Source organism: Silurus aristotelis (genome assembly GCF_946808225.1).
Source record: "Silurus aristotelis genome assembly, chromosome: 12".
NCBI lineage: Eukaryota > Metazoa > Chordata > Actinopteri > Siluriformes > Siluridae > Silurus > Silurus aristotelis.
Genome location: NC_139585.1, coordinates 12,270,991 through 12,296,298, shown reverse-complemented (window position 1 = coordinate 12,296,298; position 25,308 = coordinate 12,270,991). Strand labels below are relative to the sequence as shown.

The following is a 25,308-nucleotide window of genomic DNA, read 5'->3' as shown; positions in this document are numbered from 1 at the left end:
TTTCTGGTTGTTGTTGCCTTATTTAATACAACCATTGTGCTTTTACATGCACACACAGGAACTCCTTACACCCTGACACGTGGATCAACTGAGAAAGTTGTTAGTATGTATAGAACACAGCACAGTGAAAACTGGGCCAGGTTTCTTCAAATACTTTAATTTCTGAATTGCCCATCCATGAATTCCCATAAAGTCCACCAATGGATTAATCACCATGAACTGGCATGTCTCTCCCGAATTTTTAAGGAAGTCTGAGTCCATCACATCTCAGAGCACATGAATGAAGAATAGATAAATAAATTCAGAATGTACAGAAAACCGAGTTTTAACTTCTTGTGCTACGGGATTAAAAAAATGTCAAGGGAATTCCTAACCATCATTCATTCCATCACTGAACAAAAAACACACAAAGACCTCTCATCACATATAATAACCTGGGCTTTATTATCAGATTTCTGTGTGAATGGTCTCATCTTTTCCCCTCTTGATTTTCAATATGATTTTATTTTATTCATTTTTTTTCTCTTTTCAATAGTTTAATTCCGTCAGCCACCAGGTTGGACTAGATGGTGGGTCAGTTCAGCCAGTGGATTGAGTTTTGGAGATCCGGACTCTGGACAACACAGGACCACAGAACTGCAGCCTTGCCCGAGAGCCATCCTCTTCATGGAAGAGATGAAGAAGCATATTCCCAAAGGAAGGCACACCTTTTTAACTTGTGGTTTTAGGAAATGAAATAGTCTGGAGTCAGTTGGAGATTGGAGCTGGAGGACTTCACATACTCCTTCCATAGCACACGTGCCGCTGAGCTGAAATAACGACACGGGCCCAGCAAGAATGGACAGTCATTCGGCATTCACTTATCAGTGAAAGGTACTGACAAGGACAAAGTCTTCCACCATGCGAAGCACAAAGTTGCTTCACCACAAGAACAGAAACAAAAATACACAAAAAAAAAAAAAAAAAAAAAAATACAAAAATAATTGTCTCTTGTACAAAGAAACTTATGGGAGGGGGAAGCTATATTTCAGAGTATGAAAAAGGAACTGAAATTATACAAAAGCAGCAATAATTCATTACTTAAGTCAACAAAGTAAAACAAAACAAACAAAAAAAAAAAAACAGAAATTGAAAACCACAAAACAGTGCTTAGTTTAGGTGGAAGTCGGAGATGCTTCCGAGTGAAGACTTCATGAACTGTCTATCACTTGTTTTGGGATTATTAGTTAAATGGAAGATTCCTACACACCACCCCAACCACCATTCCCAAACCCTCAGAGTGACCAACTCCATTCAAACCAACAGGAACCTGAACACAAGAGGAAATAAACAAAAAGACAAAAAAAAAAAAAAAGTTGCACTCGGAACATAGAATGAAGAACCTGATGCTGTTCACAAAGTAAAAATGGGAGAAAAAAAAATGGAAACAAACACACAACTGTAGCTATCCAAACACCTACAACACAGAAACAAATAACAATACAGTGTTCATGGAAAAAAGAAAAGTGTAAACACAGCACAATAAATAGGTAAAACAGCAGGTTTCTTTACCATGCACGATGCAATGACTCCGTACTCGCGCCGCTACACGGCTCAAGCTCACTCTCTCAGCATTATTTTTTTCTCTCCCCTTCTGCTTTGTGTTTTTTTTTTTCTTTTTAATTTTTGTATTTCCCAAGTGCAAAACATCACAAATGAACAAATCTGGATTCGAGTAACATATATACAAGATTTTGGTGGGGTGGAGGAAGGTTTTTTTTTTTATACAAATATGCAGTTACTGTACATTGAATATTTGCCATATTCATAATTTACATATGAATTTTCTCTAACAATAATGAATATATATTAAAAAGGGGGGAAAAAAGATGAGATTTGCTGTCAAGGTCTGACAGTTGCTGTGGAAACCGGCTGTCTCTTTGCATTCCCAAAAGTGATTGGTGCACAGCACCAAAAGAACGTAGTGGGCAGGGAAAGGTCGCCCAGGCAACGGTTACTACGTCACCTCCATAGCAACTGTGTTTTCCGCTATACTGTTGAGGGACTGCTTTTCTTGCTCATGATTCTCCCTGAAAAAAACAAACAAACAAAAAGAAAAACATGCAATCAGCATTTCTAAGTTTGTTTTCCTGCTCCAGATCATTTCAAAGTTCCATTTAAGCATGCAGATTTCCATAATTAATGAATGAAAAATGATGTAGCGTGTTTGCACGCTCACCCAGTGCTGACTTTGGGAAGTTGACAATTGCTAGCAGCGGCTGCGAGTTTTAAGGCAGCAGGTGGCACTGAGACGCCACCGAGACTTCTGGGCAGATGGCGAGAGTTGAGGCCGGCAATCTGGGGCGTGGCAACGCTCAGACGCAGATTGCTGCCAATCAGAAGCTGAGAGGTGGAGTTGGCAGTACTGTTCCCATGATTACTGAGTGGACTGTGTGTATTGTGGAGAGCGGTGGTGGAGGAGTTCGTACTGTTAGAAGCAGGTAGGCTAGCAGGGGCAGGGGTCATAGTCACTGGAGATGGGTTTGTGAGCATTGAAGCCGAAGTAGCAGAGTGTTGTAATCCCTTGTAAACCCCTGGAATAGAGCAGACAAGACAACTCAATGATGGAATAATTACTAGAAGTAATAAAAGTGCAACACCAGGTTTACTATAATCCACTATAATATTGTCTGCAGGGGAAACAAAAACAACCAACAAAAAAACTCCCACAAATCACAATTTCCAAAGTTGCATCTCTCTTTTATGGACATTTGTCCAAACATTATTTTTGCATCTCCTGTGCTTATCAACGTTTAACATGAAAACCAAAATTGGGTAAAATTACTGATCAGTTGATGTTTTCTGCGGTCTGCTCAATACCATGTGAGATATTGGTCTATTGTTAAACATAATCCATATAAATGTCAATGTTTGTAGCTACTTAGCTCATGCATGCCTATATATTACTGTTTCAAAGTGAACATGCAAACAGGATTTTATTGCTCTCTTTTTATGCTGATAAGAAAAAGTATTTGAATTTTCCGAAAGCTTTGCCAATTTGTCTCACCTGAGGCCTGGAGGATGCCATTGACCCCGCTTCCTACAACACCTTCCTCTTTAACTTTCAAGGTCAACAGCTGATCAGATGTGACCAGAGCAGAGGCTGCAAACTGGGCACTGGCTGAATCCAGAGTCTTGGATGTAGAGACTAGAGACTAAAGAGAAATAAAAAGAAAGTTATGATAAGGAAAGAAAATCAATGCCTGCTTAATGCTGGACATTCACTTACACACACCTGCGTGTTGTTTGACACATCACTGGCCTGCTGCTGGATCTGCTCCAGCTGTTGTTTCTGCATGAGGGCCAGTTGCTCCTGGTGCTCTTGAAACTGTTCTGCTGTGAACACTGAAACATCAAACATATTACCATTAAATTATGTTATCGAACATGTCTGCGTTCCCCCTCCCATTGCCTCAATTGCCCTCCTATCTGCCTGTGCATTAGACAACTAGTAGACCAGCTGTTATTGTGCAGCTGTACAAAAATGTGAAAATATTTAAAGTGGCACATTATGCCAAAATTACAACGGCATAATTTATTTATGGGAAGCAGCAAGCGGTCGCATTTATAAGCTCAGCGTTATCATGAGGACCAGTAGAAATCCATTCACTTTATTAAAATAAGTCTGATTTAACTTTTTCCCCTCCCTGTACTTTTCACACATCTCATAAAACAGATTCCTTCAACCTGATCAGCATTAGCATCTGGTCTAATCTTTGCATCTGTAAATAGAATGCTGTAATAATAGACTCACTTATTTAATGAGGTTCAGGTTTAAAGTGAAATGAAAAACACCAGCATGTGCTGCTTTAAATACAGAGAAAACCAACACACATCACCTGTTTTCCTTTTTCGTTTTTGCATTCATAATCAATCTACTTTTATTTTCATATCAATATTTCACAATACTAATGCAGGTGTGAACACAACAAATGCATAAAATAAACAAGTGAGGTTTGCAAGAGGGTTTTGATAATTACATCCTCCCAAGAACCAGACAATTTGCACAAATTCATTTTCAACCCACACACTCCTCTTCCTCCAATTACGCCCCTCCACACACACTCAAAAAAAGGGAAATTAACAAATGAGAAAATATACAATCTCTGTACAGCTATTATAATGCCCCAGTTCTAGGCACTAGGGTTTAACAAACCGCATGAAAACTGACAACAATGCCAGGAGGCAAAAAAAAAAAAGGAAGAAAAAAGTTAACGCAGTGGTCACTGTGGCTTGGAACTAGGAAGGGGCTAGCAGCCAATGGTAGCACTATGGATTCTTTAGCATTTTGTGTCCAGGTCAAAGAAGAAAATCCTGGCAATTCCACATTTCGAGGGAATGTATGAACAAATGTGTTAAAATATGCCAAAATTAAAAAAATGAACATCTCATATCTGTATTACCCAAATGTGGTCTAACACATGTAAACTAAAAGTTTCCATCTAATTTTATCGATCATGTCAACAATTTAATCAATAGAACAACAAAACCATAAAATATCAAATAATTGTATATATTTAGCCAAGCAGTAACTATTTAAATTTGTTTTAAGAACAAACGGTGCATGTTCACAAAAGTAAATAATAAAGCGACAAGCCCACGACTAACAAAATTTCGGTATGTGTATCCAACCGTGAACCCCTACTATACATATTCTTAAAACAAAACTTTAATTGATTGCAAAAAATGATCTGAAATCTTCAAGAAATGAGTTCAGGGCAACAAGTATGTTGTGTGTTAGGTGTGGTACCTGTGTATGTGTACATGCATACAAACTCACCCACTGAAGAATTTATAGCTGCAGCTCCTCTGTTTGGTGTATTAATGCCTGATCCTAACCCTGTGGTTAAGGAGCGACTGAAGCCTCTGAGGCCACAGTGGGACACACTACCCCTCATGCCTGATTGGCTTTTTAGAGTCCGTGGTTTAAAGTGTCTCCAGCGACAAGCCTTAATGCTTTGTAGGATTTGCCGCAGGTCAGGAGAGGAAGTAGAAGTCTGTGATGACGAGGTGGGGACTGACGTGCTGCTATAAGTGGAGCTCTCTGGGGGAGGAGGAGAAGCAGAAGCTGGCAAATCCCCTTCTATGTGGGAATCTAGATTGTGGAAAATGCCGTCAAGATCTGAATGGGTCCGGTCCAGGAGCACTCTGTACATTAAAGACAAGTATTGTACGTTAATACAGAAGCACTTTCTCTAGCACACTCTTGCAATAAAAACACAGTTCCAGGACAAATTTCTAGTTTGCATTTCCACCACACTGCAAAAGCTGTGACCATTATGCAAAATAACGTGCAAAGTAGTCATAACATAAAAAATAAATAAACAGTTTAACTAACATACAGCAACAGCCAAGCGGAAGTCACACAGTCTTCCTTCTTTAAACAGCATGCCAATGTATGTACGTTTTTGAAAAAAGGTTCCTGTGGTGAAAAATGAAACACTGAAAGACTTGCCTGCCGCCTCGCCCGACCCGACGACGTGCCAACCCCAGACAGCGACGTGGTGCTGAAAGGCTGGTGAGAGAATATTGGAATCGTGGATCACACGACCCACCCTCAGCCTCACCACACCATGGCCAGCTTCCTGTTTGATCCAAACGAGCCTGAGGGATGGAAAGAAGAGAAAAACAGAGAATATCAATATTTGAGATGAATTACAGTTTACCCAAACACTATTGATATTTGAACACAGGCTTGACAAATAATCAAAGAATGTAGCAAGAGTAAAAAATACAATTAGCTGAAAAGACGGGGACATACAGCATGATAAAAACAGCCTGCTTTCCTTCTGAAAGCAAATGCTCCATCCGGGTCATTTTCTTCCTCAGCCTCTGATGACCCAGAGTGCATCTAAACAAAACAACAAAAAGGAAAGAATTTAAAATGTAACCAGCATTAAAAGAAAACTGGTAAAAGTTTATAAGATGACTTATGGAAGATACGCATGAACGCTTTATGTAATTATGTACACATTTAGCATGTAGAAACTCATACCTGTGAGAAAGGGTCTTCATCTGAGCTGGGAAAGTCATACTGGTTGAGGTCTTTGAGGTTGAACAGGTGAGAGCCAGACTGTTGGGGAGTGGAGAATGGCTGAATCTTGGGCTTTTTCTCATACTTCCTCTTTGTCCGGACCACCTCAGTCTTCTCAGGCTGAAGTATTAGACCACACACAAAAAAAAGGCACCAAAAACTTATTTTTCTATAGCAAATGATGAACTATGGAATTATGCTTCATAGGTCTAGACTTTATAAATTCTGCAATAGCCATTACTTAACCCAGGTTTAACTGTGGCAGAATGGGGAAAAAAAAACCCTCACCTTAGTCCTATATTCCTTGAGCTCAACATGGTCCTGATGGCGGTACTGGCTGCTGCTGGGTAGGGGAATGATGGGAATCTTGTAAATGGGCTTGGCCACGGCCAGTACCTCTGCCATGACATCAGCACCAAAGTCAGGCACGCTGTTCCTGAAAACACACATCAAGTTAGCATTAATGTGTAGAATGCAATATCTTGCTCTCTTATGACCAGACCATAACTGCATCATATCAATGTGCATGTCAAATAGCAAAAAATGTGCTCACTGAATTCTGAAATCAGGCGAACAATTCATTAACCTGGGCACTTCCATTTTCTAGTGGTATGCAATACATTGCTTCTAAATCCTGCTGCATTAGACATACCAGCAGAGGTGTGGCTTTGCTGTCTAAAAACGTTTCAAACTTTTCAGGCAGATTAATTAGCGTGTATGGAGGATCAGAAACACGCGATCTGAAAACATTTGTGAAACCAAAACGAGCTGTAGCCCAAAGCAGCCATTAAACAGTTTAATGTGCAGTCACCTTATGGTTCAACATGTCGAGATAAAAGTCACTACCTTCACACGATCAGTTTATTTGGAAATATAAATCAATCCGCTAATAGTTTTTTGTTGTAATACCTCTTTTCCACGATCTCTAATGTGAGGTGCAGCAACTCTCTTTTGCTCTTCTCACGTTTCTTGATCATCTCCAGAATGGTGACAGCCCTGCTCAGGTCTCTCCTCAGTTTCAGCATCTTCTCGTATGATGCTTCGTCGTTCTTACGGTTCTGTTATAAATAACCAATAAAGAAGTTATCATCAATGTAAGTACTAATGAGCCACAGAAACACGAAAATTGTTTGTCAAAGTTTTGTCCCTTTTTATATTATTAGGCAGGACATTCACAAAGTGGACCATTTGAGCTCTTTGCCTTTGCATACACAAGTTACACACAACTTCATTCAGAGATTATTTCCATTTAATTTACAGGAGTCTCAGGACACTCACCTTTCTGGTCTGCATTTTCTCAGTCCTGCGCCTAAAAGCCACATAGGGGTCACTGGTGCTGGAGCACTCTCTCTTCTCCTGCTTGACTGCTGGTGCAAGTAATCCAGTTTTACACAATTTCCTCTTTCTGCTCCAGTACTCAAACACCTCCCTGATCAACTCATCATCCTCTTTAAGCAAGAGCTTAGCTTCCTGCAAAGTTACAAGCTGAAAAGGAACATGGGGTATTTAGGGATCTCAACAAGCAATAAGTTGTTTTTTTCACAAACATCTTACAAATTTGATCGAAGAAATGGTAAAAAAAAACCACTCATTTAACTGAGGTCAACAATAAATCAATGTGAAATGAACATAGATTTGTGGAGCTTCAACAAGTCTTGAAGTCTTTTAATTGTGATACCTGCTGGCCACTTCCTTTCTCTAGCCGGTCAATCATTTGCTCGAACTGCAGCACCCCCACCTCCATTTTTTTCTTCAGCCTGTTCACAAACGCCTCATCCTCAGAGTCCAGGTCATAATCTGGCTGCTCTGCATCCAGACTGAAAGCTGTACAGACAGACAGGTTTTTTTCCCTTTGTTATTAATCTCAAAGGGGAAACTAATGTTGCAGCAGCTGCTTCTCAAACATGCAACAAGGTGTAAATAATCCTGTTTACAACAGTGCAGTCAAGTGGGAATCTGAGAACTGCACAAAAAGGTGAATTAAAAAGAAAGTGTTGCAAAATAATACTGTTTATGTACGTGATTGCACATTCGGATGTGAGCTGGGTAACTGTACAGGTGCACCAGCAAGCTGTAATATTAATAAAGAGAAAGAATGAAGGTACATGATCATATCAGTGCCATCAGGTGGGCAACCGAAGAGAGTGCAGATTAAGGTGCATTGATGGGAAAAAAATTAGGATGAGTCTGAGCACAAAGCATGACGTGCAGGGTTCATTCTGTGCTTTATAAGGAATTCAATAACTTCCCCTTTAAACAGGGCATTTTTCCAATGTTTTCTTTGGAAGCCTTGGGTAAATTATGACGGAGGCAAAAACACAAATACTAGCATCCCGCAGCATGTCTCACGGGACTAAGCAAATACAGTAAACCGAGATTAAGGGCGTTTCCAAAAAAGGAATTGTCCCATTCCCCGAATACATGACAACCACTAAATTATAATAGCATACATAGTGATGTATGCAAGTTTAACAACTCTCATACATACTAGTGTGCACATCAGTATGGTAAAGACAATTAAACTTCAATTTCTTTGCATTTCCTCAGTTAATTTTTTTGATACTCAAAAGAACCCCCTCTTTTTGGATTGTGTTTCTTAGATCCCCAACAACAGATGGACATTTCTAGTTAGTATTGCATACACAAAGTCTGGCCAGAAACACTTCCATATACTCACACATGATCATAACAATTCAGATAGACAACTAATAAAACACAGATCAACCAAAACTCTATTCAGTAATATGATGGTTCTTATGGACAGCATGGCTAATGCTTGACAAGATTAGCAAGAGATTCAAAAAGAGCAGAGTTTTCTCTAGACAAGCAGCAAACTTCAGACAGACCTATAAACTGGTGCTCTTTAAAAGAAAATTAAATGAGGAAAAGGAAACATCCTGCTGCAAACCCCAGGTGAAAACACATCATGGAAATTACGTATTGAAAACATACTTATTGTCCTGAATGATGTTTTTACACATCGGTATGATAAACAAGCTCTTTTATGAAGCATACAGCATCACATCCACATGCTTTAAAGCACATGCAGCTGAAATGCACGAAAATGTACATTGGACATAACAGCAACAAGAAGGATTTTTTAAAAGGGACAAAACTACACAAAATAAATCAATATCCATCTACAGTTTTCAAGCACATGACAAAATAATTTGATACGTTTAAGTAAGGTATACTTTTAACCTCTGCACACTTTCTTCTCCACAATAAATATAAAACATTTATACCAGAGCAAAGCTGTTTTCAGCTGGTTTCAACTTTAAAAAGTGGAAGCACCTTGATCTTATAATCTTTGTTTTTGCTTGGTGAAAAGGAAAATTCGTTTTGGTGACTAACCATAACCACCACAATTCAATGGAACACACAAAGCAGGCTTTAAGTTGTTCTCCCGTGTGAAATGATCACGGTCATGGTTAAAAAAAAAAACTATATTTTGCACTTATTCTGCCACATGATCTTAAATATAGATTTATGTTATTGACCAATAACGGTTCATCATACTATAATCAACCGATATGATTTTCTATGCATACTATGATGGTTTGCCCTGCACACGGTCATGCGGTGCTTTGTTTGGTTAAGTTTGTTCAATTGTCTTTTTTTGTTTGGATCAACACTTTCCACGGAATGTGAATAAATAAATAAGTGGGAACTTGCATGAGGAAATCATGGAAAATGAAGAAATTGTAATTACTTTAACATGCGATCTTCACACACAGCCGTAATTACTATAAAAAAATTAATCCCACAAAGGAAAAAACCCTAAAGTGAGGTGCTTAAAGGCAGGTGACAGATGGCATACATACATCTGCAACCCTAACAAACTTGCTAATGCATTCATGATGAATACTCTTACTGGACTGACTAGCTGTCGTCCTAGTTAATTAACATCCATATTAGGGCCGAATGCCTGCCAACTCACGCTGTAAGTGAATGAGCTGCTTTGGCATCTTGAAGTCGCCGGGGTACAGCGACTCGTAGTAGGAGATGTTGCTCTCTGCTTCGGGCACAGGAATCACCATGTTGTCCCTCTTCTCCCCGTACACCTGCTGTGCTGAGATGGCTCGCTGGAGATGGTGCTCCTACAACAAACCACATGCGTGGATCAGGACAAGCTGTTTCAGTATGCAGGATAAGGTACACAGTAAGAGTTATCACTTTACCTCGCCTGAAAAAAGAAAGGAAGCATTACAATTAGGCTCTTCTAGTTTTATTTCCCCTTAATGCCCCCATGTGGCATTAGAAATAATTAAACGTTAACATAATGTGCTGTAGGGTTCTGAATTACAGTGTGGTCACAGCTTTACACCACTTTTATTACCCCATCTATCTGTTACAACATCCACAATGCAAGGACTGAGATCCATAATCAGAAAGATTGATAGTCACAAAAGGAGATTCAAAAGTTTTGCACAATTTGATCACTTTGCCAACTCCTGTTCTAATGAAAACCATCTCCATTCCACACAAAATGGTTGTTACTAGCATCTAAGAAGAGAAGAGTGTCCAATGCAGCTGAAACTTCAGTTTGCTCACTTTGTTTATAAACACACAATTTCTTGGGGATGATATGACCGAGAACTCAACATATGATTGCACCTGCAGTGCCTCAGCAGACAGACACTATATTAACATAGTCAGTGTGTGTATAAAAGAGAAGCTTAGCATAAATATTTAAATACAACACTTACAAGGCAACTGCACCAATACTTCCAAGCTACACACACAACTGGGTATGTCTCTGCTTCACACACACACCCCAGGCATCAGCCATAACCTGACTTTGCAGCAAAAATTCCTGTTGAAAACGATTAGCAGATACCAGGGTCAGGGCACCTTTGGCACAAAGATTAAACTAAAGCAATACATCTAAAAAATAAATAACAGGATGACCAGGATAACAGCTGCATCCCTGTAGTCCAGCACGTCACATGCGGTTATTGAGCTTGTTAAGATCAACCTGTGGATCAGCTTAAGGTAAGAAAGGGGGAAAAAAAAAGGGGACTCAGGCTCTGCACATCACACAAGCTGCATTTTTTGCACCGCCAGAACTCCCACATATTTTCTCAAAAATGAATAGTTAAATAATAAGCCAAATTGAATATCTGGAATTTCTGAGAGGGTAAAGACTGTACTTGCACAGCCATGTGCGAACCATGCATCTTCACAAAGGTGCTACCGACAGCCAGTACAGATCTTTCCTCAACCTATTTTAATTCTGCAGCTTTAGGTTGACTTGTGGCTCCTGAAGGCAGGCAATGAGGGCTGACTGAAGCAGTCCCAGCTGTCTATTTACACTGGCTCAGCATTCTGCCTGGGAACCAGGGAAAGCAGGTCAACTTCGACTGGAACACTTCCATTACCTCTCGCCCAGTCTTCATAATGACAAAGCATCTCAGCTTCTCCAACATAAACATTCAACATGATGTTCAACCACTTGCTCATGTCAAAATAAGGATACAAGACTGTGGAGTATCCCAAAATACCATTCTAATCAATTAAATTTTATACTTGTTTAAACATTTTATAATTTGACCACCAATACAGGCTGTATAGCTAGATACATAACACTACATTCCAATGTTACACTGTCTTTCAATAAACATCACGCATCCAATAGACAGGATAATAACTGACTTCATGTTAATACAATCCACACGCAAATTATCATGAAATCGCTCCTACCAGACACAATGTGAATAATTAATATAGTGTGTGTATGTGATTTTTATATACACACACACGTGGATTCGACTCACCCTTTGTGACCTAGTAACTCTGTTTTAAAATGTTGCGCCACTCGCAGCTTCTCGCGGACTATCACATTTTTCACGAGTTACTCTTAATCCGGTTCCAAAAGAAAAGTCGCGAACTATCGAGGTCGCGAGTGTCAAGGTCGTGAGTATCGAGGTACCACTGTATATTATACACACATACACACAGTAATCCCCCGCTTTACCGCGGTTAGAATCACACGCCCCCAGTTCAACGCTGAATTGCATTTGCCACATAACTAATTTGTTTCGTTCCGGTCTCTCGCAAATAGCAAGATGGAGCAAAAAACTTAAAGTCCCATAAAAACAGATTCCTGTGTGTTGAAATAATGACATTAATTAATAAAAATATTATTAATTGTAACGTCAAGTAAAAATGTTAATACAGTACAGTAATACATAAAATGGCATTTTGGGATGGCAGCAGTTTTGGAACATAAACACTGCACTGTGATTAACGGGATATATAATAAATGAGAGAGAGGGAGATCTATATATCTCTCTCTTATGTATGTATATATATATATATATATATATATATATATATATATATATATATATATATATATATATATATATATTTATTACATGCATACATACATACACACACACACGAACAAAATCTTAAGACCAGGGCAGACATTCCAAATATTCACATTTCACGCTGGTGGATCATAACCAAGTTGTAAGAACTTCATCTAAATGTCCAAAAAAGAAAAAAGGAGCAAGAGACAAAAATAAATAAATAAAGATTTAAACTTAAACAAGCTATTCATCAGCTGATCAAAAGTTTAAGACCATAGCCTTTAAAATCCCCACAACAGAACTACAAGTGTCAAAAAAGGACTTGTAGTGAGTGACCCCACTGTTCTTGTTCATAACTTCAAACACTTGTTTCGACAGGCTTGATGCAACTGTTTCCAGGAGGCTGGTGGGAACGTTGCTCCACGTTGTGCTGATGGCTTCGAAGGCCATCCACAGTCTGGAACTGACGGACGTTTTTGTAAACTTCCCTTGCCATCCATCCCCAAACATTCTCAGAGATGATCAGATCAGGGGAACATGCTGGGTAGTCCAGCAGTGCAATGTTATTGTCCCCTAGAAGCCCTTCGTCAGGTGGGCGTTGTAAACTGCAGCATTGTCCAGCATTGTCCTGTTGAAAGACCCAGTCCACACAGACGAGGGCCCTCAGTCAAGACTGAGAATGCCTGCTGCAACATGTCCACATAACCAGACGCCGTTTGATGCCCCTGCACAACCTGAAGCTTCCCATTAAAGGAAAAAGCATCCCAGATCATGATTGAGCCTCTTCCACTGTGCCATGTAGAAAACATCTCCAGTGGCATTCTCCCTGTCATGCCAGTATCGTTGGAAGCCATCAGGACCATTCAGGTTAATTTTTTCCTTCATCCGAGAACAAAACTTTTTCATCTTTCAATGTCCCAAGTTTGGTGCTCCTTTGCAAATTCCAAATTGGCAAGTTTATGGTGTGGGAGGAGACGTGGCTTTCAAAGACTTTTTTTTGTTCTTTAAGCCCTTCTCTCGCAGCTATGTCTCATGGTTATATTGGGCTGCAGTCAGCACCAGTAGGGGCCTTCATTTGGATCGCAGATCAGCCTGTGTCTTCACGTACAGCCCTGTCAGATCCTCTGGCTCAGTGCAGGTGAGCATTTTTTTGGGTCTACCACTTGATATTTATGTCACATAACTCTGAATCTTTTAAAACATTTAAAATTACTTTTACTGTGTCTAATCTCAGCAGCAATGGAGCGTTAGCGAGAGCCCTTGCTTGTGCAGCTCAACAATGCTGCCACGTTCCAAAACAGAAGGCTTTTTGCTTTTGCCATCAGCTCACTGTCTGAAGGACAATGACATTTAAACCACATTTTTGCACAGATTTTAACTTTTAAAGCCTTTGAGTTTTAATGCAGTTTTTAATAAATTGCCAATCTCTGGGGTTTTTTTTTTTCTCTTGCTTCTCCTTTTGAAGATCTTACAACCTGGTGCAAATACTTGGAACGTTTCCGCCGGTCTTAAGATTTTGTTCAGAGGTTTATGCATGTGTGTGTGTGTGTGTCTGGAGGAATCTTCTCCAGACACCAGAATCCCACACTATATCCCTCAATCACAAAAGGCCGTGTTCACACCTGCTCTGAACATCAATCTCGGCCCGTCTAATCACTACTGGACAGCGATTTCACACCTAACTTTTGTATTGTGTGCAACAGAAAACAGCCTTCAATTAATCCTAGTCATTGCATTTCATCATTTAAAGGTTCGGCAAAAGCGAACTGATGTCAATATAAACGCAGACTTGAAATCAAAACCAAAACCCAAACAAAGGAAAAGTTTATATTTAGGAGGTTGGATATTATTTCCTAAACAAACCAGCAGATGGTTGGATACAAGCTTCCCTCACTAACTGGCTAAACAGTTAGACCCTTAAACAAGACCCTTAACCTTCTCTATGGTCCAGGGATGCTACATCAAGGCTGACCCTGTGCTCTGACTCCAGATTCCCAACAACTAATACTTCTTGAACTTGACCGTACTGTGTTAAATTCACATATCTAATCTACAACCACAGAAACGTGTTGAGCTACATTAAGCATTTCTAAAACATGCCCAGGTAAGAGGAGGAAGACGTGCAAGAAACATGCATGCAACTCCTAAGCACACTGTTTTTACATTAGTGAAAACAGTCAGCAAACAAGCAGGAAAATCCAACCATGTCTTAACTATTAGTCATAACGCTGACAAGCAAGTGTGTTATAGACTTACCAAAAAACACCTGCTACAGAGATATTTGTGCAGAGGTTTTGTGGCAATTAAACACAAGCAGGGTGTGTGTGTGTGCGCGCGCGTGTGTGGGGGTGTTAATCAATTCCAATGATTAATCGAGTAACAAGTCTTTTTTAAATTATTAAAAGAGCAATACTAAATATACAGGAGAAAATTAAACGTGTCTCTTAAATTGAACAAAAGTTTGCCCAGTTTGACACCATGTGATTCTATTGATTGTAGCCGATTTCATTTTCAACGTGTAAAGCTTTGGCACTACAGAGGGGCGCCGCTGCCCGAATGGCAAATAAAGTCTCAATTGCAAGAAATAAAGTCGGAAGTGTGAGAAACAGAGTAGGAATTGTAAGAAAAAGAAAAACTCAGAAAAGCGAGAAGAATTAAAATTAGGCAAACTTTTTTTTTGTGGGACGAGCCTCCATATAAACGGTTTCCTCGCTTCTCGCTGTTTCCTCCCCGTTCCTGCATTTTCTCATTCTGCGGTGCGCGTTTACCCTTCCAGTGCACTCTCCAGAGTTTAGCGGGTGGTGCATCAGTAATAACGGTCCGTGGGGAAACAGTGCTCTGGGTGCAGTTAAATGGACTAAACGAAGCATATAATTAGATTTTTTTTATTTAAATTAGTCTAGCTACTCAAGTAATCGTTTCAGCCCTAGTTCACAGTTAAACTTTACTTTTGTTTGGTTAAATGTATCTAAAAGTCTGACACAATAATGCAGGTGGTACCATTAAGTTTAAAACGTATTGAACTTTTACAATGAGCACTTAAGTGCAAATGAAAGTTGCTTACTCAAGAGCAGTTAATGTATTTATTGAAACATTACACTTCCCTAATATATCCCTGTGTTTACATACAAACGTAAACAAAAGCGTCTAGTCACCCAGACAACACCACAAAACGCATTCCTTTAACGACTTTGCGAGGTTTTCTTTAATGCTAAGGAACCAGTCCACACTGATCTACTCTACCTGCCCATGCTAACTAGGTTTCTAAAATTTCAAGCAATTTCTCGACACTACTTACAATACGATAAACTTTTCTGTGACCTGCTGCATCTCGGGGACTCTGTTGAGGATTGTTCACCCGTCCACACTGTGACTACGCTGATCGAATGCAGAACCATTGTACAGAAGCGGCCACATTAAGTTTTCCGTTTAGGAAATTACTGCTTAATTTTAGATGCAAAAATATATCACGTCAAAAACAAATCGAGGAGGAAAGAGGAAAAAAAAGGAGGAGAAACAACCCCTAATAGTTTAGCACACGCCTCTCGTGTGTCTGTGTCCTGAATTTGTAATTTTGGTGACTCATTCCCTTCCAACTGAATCATCCCATATAACTGTGTTGCGCTTTAATAGTGCGCCCAGGGACAGTCATGAAACCTACAGCTTTATACTAAATTAGTAGATTAAAGACATGTGAGCCAGGCTCCAGTAATGAAGTTCTTGCAGGAGTCTCCCATTTCTTATATCAGGATATTATACAGGCATTTTACACGCTGCCAAACAACCAGCAATGCCAACAGCCCACTTTCTCAGTTCAAGCTAAAGGCCGACTGTGCTCTGCTACACAGATGACCACACAAAACAAAACAAAAGCATTTTTATATATTACTGATCCTCAGGCACATTGACAAGTTTCAACTACACCGTTATTAAATTTACCTTCCTGCACAGTCACATGCCTGTTGGTGTATGTTTGACTTTACTGGTGTTTATTTAAAAAAAAAAAAAAAAAAAAGGGGGGGAGGGTCACAACAAAAGTTGCAATAAGATTGTAAATAGAAATAAATGTGCTCTTGAGCCCAGGAACAGAAACTCCCCCGTCGCTCTGATGCTCCTGGTCCACACCAGTGATTCAGAATCTGGAGTCCTGGTGCAAGTTTCAATAACATTAAAAAAATGACACCAGAAAAGAAAAATCTAAAAGGTTAAATGTTTTACATTTTTCTATAACTTCATCTAGCAGGATGCACTGATCCCACTTTTTAGAACAACTTAAAGTCACACAGGGGAAACACTTCACAAGCTTCTCTCATCATCAACATAAAGACTTCTCTCCTGTTCACATGTGAGATTAATGTGGGCAGTAAACATTACACACACATTTCGAAAGTCAGTGACTGTTGATTTAGTTCTCATATCAGTAATCTAATATTCATCAGGCTGTTACATCACTAGAAACTAGAGTCTGATCTACAAATCTCTACAATCTCAGGATTTAACAATGAACTCATTCTGACCATGTGACACATCATGAACAAAATACAGAGCAGGTGAATCACCTCAAGGGAGACCACTTGATGGTAAAGTGTCAGAGATTTCACCTGATTCTCTTCTAGTGGAAAGAGAAAAGACTAGACACTTAGTTCAAATGGAACTTGTGTCAAATCAGAGTTTAGTAAAGTAAAGGTTAATCAGTATTCCCAGCCATTGCCAAGGTCAAAAAATATAACCACAGATCAGCATTCAAGAAAACAATTAAAACACTTCCCCCACATCAGCTGTGCTTGAGCCGGATTATAAATAAGTGAAAGTTGCTATAGGATTCATCTATTTATCCTAAAATATTCTCCTTAATGAAAAACTTCAGTGGTTCTCACTGTCAACATTAACGGTCATAAAAATGGAAAGAGTGTCTAAAATGTACTTTTTCCCATTACTTAAAGGACACTATTTAAAACCTCTGCTACACTGAGATCTGGCAGTGAGTGTCTGCAGACTCCACGCTCTCGCAGGCCTGATTAAAGCGCTGCTGCACCGCTGTGAATGGAGAAGTTCAGTGAAAGCGCATGTGAGCTCACTTCCGCCCTCTGCTGTTTGCTCTCGGTCATTACAGCCACAACGAGCTGCTCCGACCCGATTGTAACAAAATGGCCGTTCAGCCACGGTCACGTGACTCCTTTGTGTTTTGCAAGCCGATTGCTAGGCGAACAATACAATACAACACGAATATTTTGCCCAAAATCGTAAGAAAACGTCGTTATGTCCTAGCACGGTCTGAAAAATCCCACCGGGGTATGCACTAACAGCACGATTTACCGCGGAGAAAAAAACCCGAGCGGCGGCCATTTTGTGAAAAGCTGCGCAGGAGATACCGAGGCGCTCCTTTTATCGAAAAATATACAGAAAACATGTATAAAACCGACTCATTGCATCTTAGAAACGTACCGATTCCTCCTCCTTTTCCATCCCCGTCGGCATCTGCGGCACAGCTCGGTTGATAGAGGCATATTCGTGCAGGTCTGGTAAATCCTCGCAGCGGAAGACGGGTAGGGGCTTGGTAGCGTCCAGCGCCCGCGCCCGAAACGACAATTTACTCATTTTTTATATCGAAAAACGTAACATAAACATATAATGTCCCTTTAGATTCCCAAATGACACTGTTAAAGCTCTCATTGAGGAATTTGGGTCGGTCTTCGGAGTCAGTCGTCGGATTGGTTTGAAAAATACGAGTCCAGCGAGAAGAACGGAGCCGAGAAGGCCCGGGGCTCGGTCGCTCTCTCTCGGTGTGATTTCGCAGTAGCGCCGCTCTGTCTCCCTGGCTCAGTGCGCCATGGCCAACATGGCGGACATTAAAAACTCTTTAGCTGTGGGTTTGTTTCCTGCGGCCCGACCCCCTCCTCCTGCGACGCGCGTTCACGCGTCACTCATTCCCGCGCACTTCAACACGCGTGCGCGCCCCCGCGCTGGGGGGAAGGGGCGCAACACACGAATAAAAAACGGCTTTTGTGTGTGCACGTATGTTATTATTATTATTATTTAATCCAGCTGCCAAAACTGAATTATACTGCACAAATATTTTTATATACACACCTGTTAAATAGGAAAATACTACGACTACTGATTATACTAACAATAATCATAAACATAATAAAATGTGTTAAATTAAATACTAATTTATTATTATTATTAATTATTATTTAGTAATTCACCGATACAAAATATTAATAAAATAAAGGTTGGTTACGCTAATATACACCCAGTTATAATCAACCCGTATAAAATATTGTACACGCGAAGAAAATAAATAAATAATAACAATAATTAAAAAAAAAATAAAAAACAGGATTGGGAAAAACTCATACACCAAACAGTTTGGTCTATTTAAAAAAAATTATAATATTTGCTATATTTAAAATAAACCTAATATTTGAGATAAAATTAATTTTTCCGTAAAACTGTACGGATAAAGCGCTGTAAAAGGCAGACCGCATGTCGCCCTCTGCTGGTCAAACAAGTGTAGTGTAACGACCAGGATTCAATTAAGCAGGAATCTTCCATTTTGTTAGAGAGACATCGGAGTTCTTCATTTTAGGGGAAAGAAAATCCCAATCAGTCATAAAACACCAAATTATAAGAATCTGGTCACTAAATTTTCTGTAATCTTATATATAGAATAGCTGGGCAAAGGAAAAAATAAATTTAAACAATAACTTTCATTGCATTGTATTGAGTAATGTGTTGCATTTTACCAGTACAAACTATTAAAACGTCCATGTGTCATATTTTGGGATCAAACCAACCCCATGAAAGCAATTTAAATATTGCACAAGACAAAAATCTCTAATTTGCAACATTTAACAATGTAATAAAGTGTATAACCTGGCCTGCAGGCCCGTTTTTGTTTATTATATATATTAATTTATTACAACACATTAAAGCAATCAGAGCTGATTTGCCTGGGGACCACTGCTGTAAGTGAAATGTGGTGATGCAGTGAAATATACAATATATACAGTGGGTACGGAAAGTATTCAGACTCCCTTAAATGTACACATAGCACCCCATATTGACAGAAAAACAATTGTTGACATTGTTGCAGATTAATTAAAAAAGAAAAACTGAGTCTTTAAGTCAGGGCTCTGGCTGGGCCAGTCAAGAACAGTCACAGAGTTGTTGTGAAGCCACTCATTCGTTATTTTAGCTGTGTGCTTAGGGTCATTGTCTTGTTGGAAGGTAAACCGTCAGCCCAGTCTGAGGTCCAAAGCACTCTGGAGAAGGTTTTCGTCCAGGATATCCCTGTACTTCATCTTTCCCTCGATTGCAACCAGTCGTCCTGTCCATGCAGCTGAAAAACACCCCCACAGCATGATGCTGCCACCACCATGCTTCACTCTTGGGACTGTATTGGACAGGTGATGAGCAGTGCCTGGTTTTCTCCACACATACCACTTAGAATTAAGGTCAAAAAGTTCTATCTTGGTATCATCAGACCAGAGAATCTTATTTCTCACCATCTTGGAGTCCTTCAGGTGTTTTTTAGCAAACTCTATGCTGGCTTTCACGTGTCTTGCACTGAGGAGAGGCTTCCGTCAGGCCACTCTGTCATAAAGCCCCGACTGGTGGAGGCTGCAGTGATGGTTGACTTTCTACAACTTTCTCCCATCTCCTGACTGCATCTCTGGAGCTCAGCCACAGTGATCTTTGGGTTCTTCTTTACCTCTCTCACCAAGGATTTTCTCCCCCGAGAGCTCAGTTTGGCCGGACGGCCAGCTCTAGGAAGGGTTCTGGTCGTCCCAAACGTCTTCCATTTAAGGATTATGGAGGCCACTGTGCTCTTAGGAACCTTAAGTGCAGCAGAAATCTTTTTTTAACCTTGGCCAGATCTGTGCCTTACCACAATTCTGTCTCTGAGCTCTTCAGGCAGTTCCTTAGACCTCATGATTCTCATTTGCTCTGACATGCATTGTGATCTGGAAGGTCTTATATAAACAAGTGTGTGGCTTTCCTAATCAAGTCCAATCAGTATAATTAAACACAGCTGGACTCAAATGAAGGTGTAGAACCACCTCAAGGACGATCAAAAGAAATGGAGAGCACCTGAGTTAAATATATGAGTGTCACAGCAAAGGGTCTGAATACTTAGGACCATGTGATATTTCAGTTTTTCTTTTTTAATAAATCTGCAAAAATGTCAACAATTCTGTGTTTTTCGGTCAATATGGGGAGCTGTGTGTACATTCATGAGGAAAAGAAATGAACTTAAATGATTTTAGCAAATGGCTGCAATATAACAGAGTGAAAAAATTAAGGGGGTCTGAATACTTTCCATACCCACTGTAAGTCAGACAATCCAGGATCTACACTGTCAATGAAAAAGTGAATTAGATGAATAATTGGATCAATGACTGAAAATGGGTGCAATAAATGTAAAGGAATTGAACATTTTAGTACTGCATTACTATTAGACTTTGTGTTTTTTTTTTTAAGATGGTATGGTGTGGCACAGCAGAGCTTCTAAACTGCTTGCAGAATTACTACTCATCAGCAATAGTACAATTTCCCTATAATATAAAATGGTACCATTAATCTCCAATTACAACCAGAAGAATTTCATATTAAGACTGTAATTGATATATATATATATTTAGTCTTTGACATCTTTATATTTTGGTTAATTACAATTGGCCAAACTAAAAGCTGTGTTAAAGTGGATGGACACCCGTGGTCCTGCCATAGTCTCCCAGCATTGTGGGTCTCTGGAAGGCAACAGATTTTCTTTCAGGATTGCCTCAAGTGTTTTCTGTCAATTTCACACTCAAACAAGTTGTTTCCATCTAATGATGAAAAGGATGCCCAGAACATGCTCCCACCACCATGCTTTGCTGTAAGGATTGTGTTTTTTATGGTAATTAGCTATGTTGGGGTTTGGTTTTAATTGCATCAGACTTGAGAACCGTAGGTTTTTTTTTTTTTTTTTTTTAATCCATAATTGCCACTATTATATGAGGTTTCTGGAAGATCCAGGCTATGGATGTTCTGTGAACAGCTTACCCAGATGAGCTGTAGCTCCCTCTCCAACTTTTTCAGATTTACTCTCGGCCTCTTGGTTGCTTTGTTTGGCAAATAACCAGTAACAGAGTTTTAATGGTTGGCCTGCACTAGTAAGAGTCACAGTTCAATTCCATATATATTACCTTCTGATCTATTCATTGTTTCCTTAAGTCTTATTTTGTGATCCTCCAGGAAAATATAATTTCACTTTTACCTCGGTTTTAAATGTAATGACATGTCCTGGGTAGAGTCTCAACATATATTCATTTCCACACATTGAAAATACAATGCAAGTACTGTTCATTTTCAGGTTATAAAATTAGGAGAAATTTACTGCGACACTTGGTCAAAACATTGTTTTTAAACAGGCTTATATAATATTAAAATGTGAGGAATTGTGGGAAAAGTGGGAATACTTATTTTAGGCATTGTATTTCTGTTTTTAAACAAGCCAATAGGCTAGACTGGTCAAATCCCAGATAACATTCCAAAATAAGTAAGTTTAGCACTTTTTAACACATTTTTCCCCCGTGTAATAAACACAAAATATACTAATTTAAAAAAAAAGCTTCTTTTTTTTTTAAAGCTCAAACCAGGTAATAGAATTTTCCCTCCACATTTTCACTTCTCACCTTCCACTCAAAGCTTGGAATTAAAAGCTGTGAGAAAAATAACATCCAATCTCCGTCTGAATTCAAAGTTAAAACCCTGCAACAAACTGCTATTAAAATGTCCATGTATTACAAGTGGACTGAACTTATTACTCTAATTATATCACATAACTTCCCAAAAGGTCTAAATATTCAAGTGTCACAAATCAAACAATCAAGAAAAAAATAAACAAAATGGGGCAGTGTCTTTTTTGTTTGTTTGTTTTTTTTTTACCCCAGACCACACAACATACTGTCTTTCAAAGATTAAGAAAATTTAGATTTCAGGGGGCTTTTAAAGAATGCTTAAACAAATTAGGACATTATAGTGGACAAATAGAAGTCTGATGGGTAAAGAGAAGCTCTGCTTTTTTCTTTTCCACACAATGACTGTAAAAACAAAAACAAGCCTTTTTAGGAACAAGACACCAAGTGAGATCCAACACCAGTGAAACTTCAAAGACTGAGATCTGAAGATCTTCAGCACCAAAGACTGTGCGGCTCAGAAAACCCAGAAGCCACCTCCACCTCCACCCTTCCCCCCACTGCATCAGAGTAAACTGGGGCAGAACTAAGATTCATACTATGGCTGTGTGTGTGTTTGTAGGGCGAGGATCAGAGATTAGAACCTGAAGGACATGGCCCAAAGCCAGGACTACCCTCTGCAGTGTAGGGAAAAAGAGGCATAACCAAAAAGAGAGCAGATCATAAAAAAAAGAAGTATAATTGATTTTCTAATACGTGTCTACAGACTATGAAATCTGGCAGATGACTACACAAACAGCAGCAGCAGCTCCAGTCCCGCCTGTCTGTAATTCACTACTGTAATTACATAATGCCATGGCGGTCTGACTAAAGAGGGGGCGATCCCGTTACACTGAATCAACTCCAACAAGGAAATCAAGCTCGCCAAACAATCCCACAACAATCTCAAGCTATCGATGAGGATCAAATATTTGCGCCCTAATGACGATTCTTCATTATTATCCGATGCTGCATTTGTGCGTCATGGCTGAAGAGCAAAAAAAAAAAAAAAAAATCTAAATAAAAAAATAAACAAAAATTCACGACATCGCCGCCTTTAGACAATAATTAGACAAAAGATCAAGGGCCCTCGCAAACAAGGCCAAAAAAAAAAACGGGCACGTTTCATATCAAAAAAGAAAAACAAACAACAACAGAACAACTTAATGAAAGAAAGAAAAGGAGCCACGATACAAAAAAACAACGTGGCTGATCTTTCTAGTGTTGAACCCTGGCGCGTGCACCTTCCCCAAAGCCGAACACTGAGGAAGTTGGACGCGCGTGCCGAGATGTTTGCAAATGACACGACCGGAAATGAATAAAATTGCGAATTGAAAGAAAAAAAGAAACAGCTCCAAAGTTTGGCACATGTCCCCGAATACAACCTCCTTAAACCACACGCCGGATAATAAAAAAAACGTTTTCGTGAGAGTAAAAAGAACAAGGATAGATATATACACATACCGAGTTATATCGTAACTATGGTTTTTTTTTTTTTAAACCCCCTTATAAAACACACAGGCGGTTGATTTTTTTTTTTAGGAGGGGGGGGGGGGTCGCAAGCTCTTGTAAAAAAATAAAAGGGGTCAGGAAAGCCACAATATTAATAATAATTATAATAAACCAAACAAAGGAACATTTAAACTCAATCGCTGTAGCTGTTTATTTTACGAAAATCTACTGCTTGGTCACTTTTCCCTTGTTAGACATTTAAGGAGAAATGGAAGGTTAGAGCGACACCATAGAGTTGCCAAGACATTCCTATCGAGGTTAGCCACCTAGCTAATGTTCAGCTCAATTCTGGCGACGCTTTCCAACATTCCTTAGACCTGCTTTTTTCAACAAGTATAACCTCTATAAACAGTAACGTGAACGACATAGAGGGTATATTTTCAAAACAGGAGAACACCAAGAAAAAGAAGGGACTTATTCACAAAAAAAGAGCAACTTACCCATTATAACCGCTAGGGTGGACGGTGACAATTCTGTTGTACATGACAAGCCACGGCTGCATAGTTAGAACCGAGAGATCCGACACAACAAACGCTGTGCGGGGAAGCCATCCTTCCTGTTTTATCCTCCATCACAACACCCTTGTGCTCCTTGATATGGGGGAGAAAAACCCTGTAAATCCGGATCAGGCTCAGAGTCTAAGTGTGGACCAAAAAAGTAGCTCAACACCGTTTTAATGATCACTTCAGCTGAGAGACTCGTCGTCAGTCATAGGGTTAACAACTTCTCTCCGAGCGGATCCACGCTTCCTGATTGGTCGTATCGCCTCACCAATCACCTGTAAAGAGCAACAGCAATCGGCTGGCAAGTGCAATTTTTCTCCCCCAACCACATGCAGACAAACTCTGTCTCCTGCGTCAGGATTGGTGAACTTACTCTCAAAGGCGTCTCTTTATTGGTCGACCGGTTTGTCACTCTGAACTCCTCTCGCAGGAGGCGGAGTCTGTCGGAATGTGGTTGGGAAGCAAACAAAACATAACAAGCTGCAAGATAACCAGAAGAGAAGAACAATGTGACTGTGTTGTTCACTGCAGCACCACAGAGGAAGCACAATGACACAAAATTAACCATAAACACGTATCCAAGACACAACATACAGAATAGTTAACGAGCAGACATTTTCTATAGATTTATAAAGTCTAATAAATCAGTATTTATGTTTCTCACAATTGAGATTTACAAGCAAGAACAATGAATGCAAAATTAGGCTATTTGTTGTTGTTGTTGTTGTTGTTGTTGTTGTTGTTGTTGTTGCATTGTTTAAAGTGTAAGTTCCAACCCACTTTATGTTAAGTTTGTCATACGAGTTGTATATTTTCAGCATTTGGCAGACACCCTTATCCAGAGAGACTTATACCTGAATAGTTTAGTTTAGTGTTGCTAGGATTTCAAGACCATCTGAGCCAAAGTCCAATTCCTTAGCCAGTAAGCTAACTCAGAAGTTTCAAGTGCTTCTTTCTCAATTGGAAGTGGTAGCACAACAGCAACAATCAAAATAGAAAAATAGAAGAACAATAATAAATGCACACTTTCAACTCACTCCCTACATTACACAGGAATACATTTAATCCACATAAAGTAATAAGTCTATTCGATGTTGTATGGTTTAGAGACAGTGGCATTGAGTAAAAGACAGGAGGTGGAGCTGGAGGTAGGAGAGCTGATGTTAAGGTTTTCGTTG

The 25,308-nt window shown here is 39.5% G+C and overlaps 1 protein-coding gene across 3 annotated transcripts; it reads right to left on the bottom strand.

The window, feature by feature from the left end:
• Positions 1-420: 420 nt before the first annotated feature.
• Positions 421-24,605, bottom strand: epc1a (enhancer of polycomb homolog 1 a). Of its 3 annotated transcripts, XM_083556711.1 has the most exons (15): positions 24,504-24,605; positions 24,068-24,405; positions 10,014-10,173; positions 7,752-7,897; positions 7,352-7,558; positions 6,983-7,131; positions 6,362-6,509; positions 6,035-6,193; positions 5,801-5,890; positions 5,495-5,643; positions 4,820-5,187; positions 3,275-3,384; positions 3,047-3,194; positions 2,219-2,573; positions 421-2,069 (listed from the first exon to the last, which is right to left on the bottom strand). In XM_083556711.1, exons 3-15 carry the CDS (start codon positions 10,111-10,113, stop codon positions 1,997-1,999), a joined length of 2,202 nt encoding a protein of 733 aa, XP_083412837.1. In that variant the 5' UTR covers positions 10,114-10,173; positions 24,068-24,405; positions 24,504-24,605; the 3' UTR covers positions 421-1,996. The 3 variants fall into 3 exon arrangements, with proteins under 3 accessions (XP_083412837.1, XP_083412836.1, XP_083412835.1); XM_083556710.1 differs by lacking the exons at positions 24,068-24,405; positions 24,504-24,605 and adding an exon at positions 17,836-18,365; XM_083556709.1 differs by lacking the exons at positions 24,068-24,405; positions 24,504-24,605 and adding an exon at positions 17,836-18,333 and having other exon boundaries at positions 3,269-3,384.
• Positions 24,606-25,308: the final 703 nt, after the last annotated feature.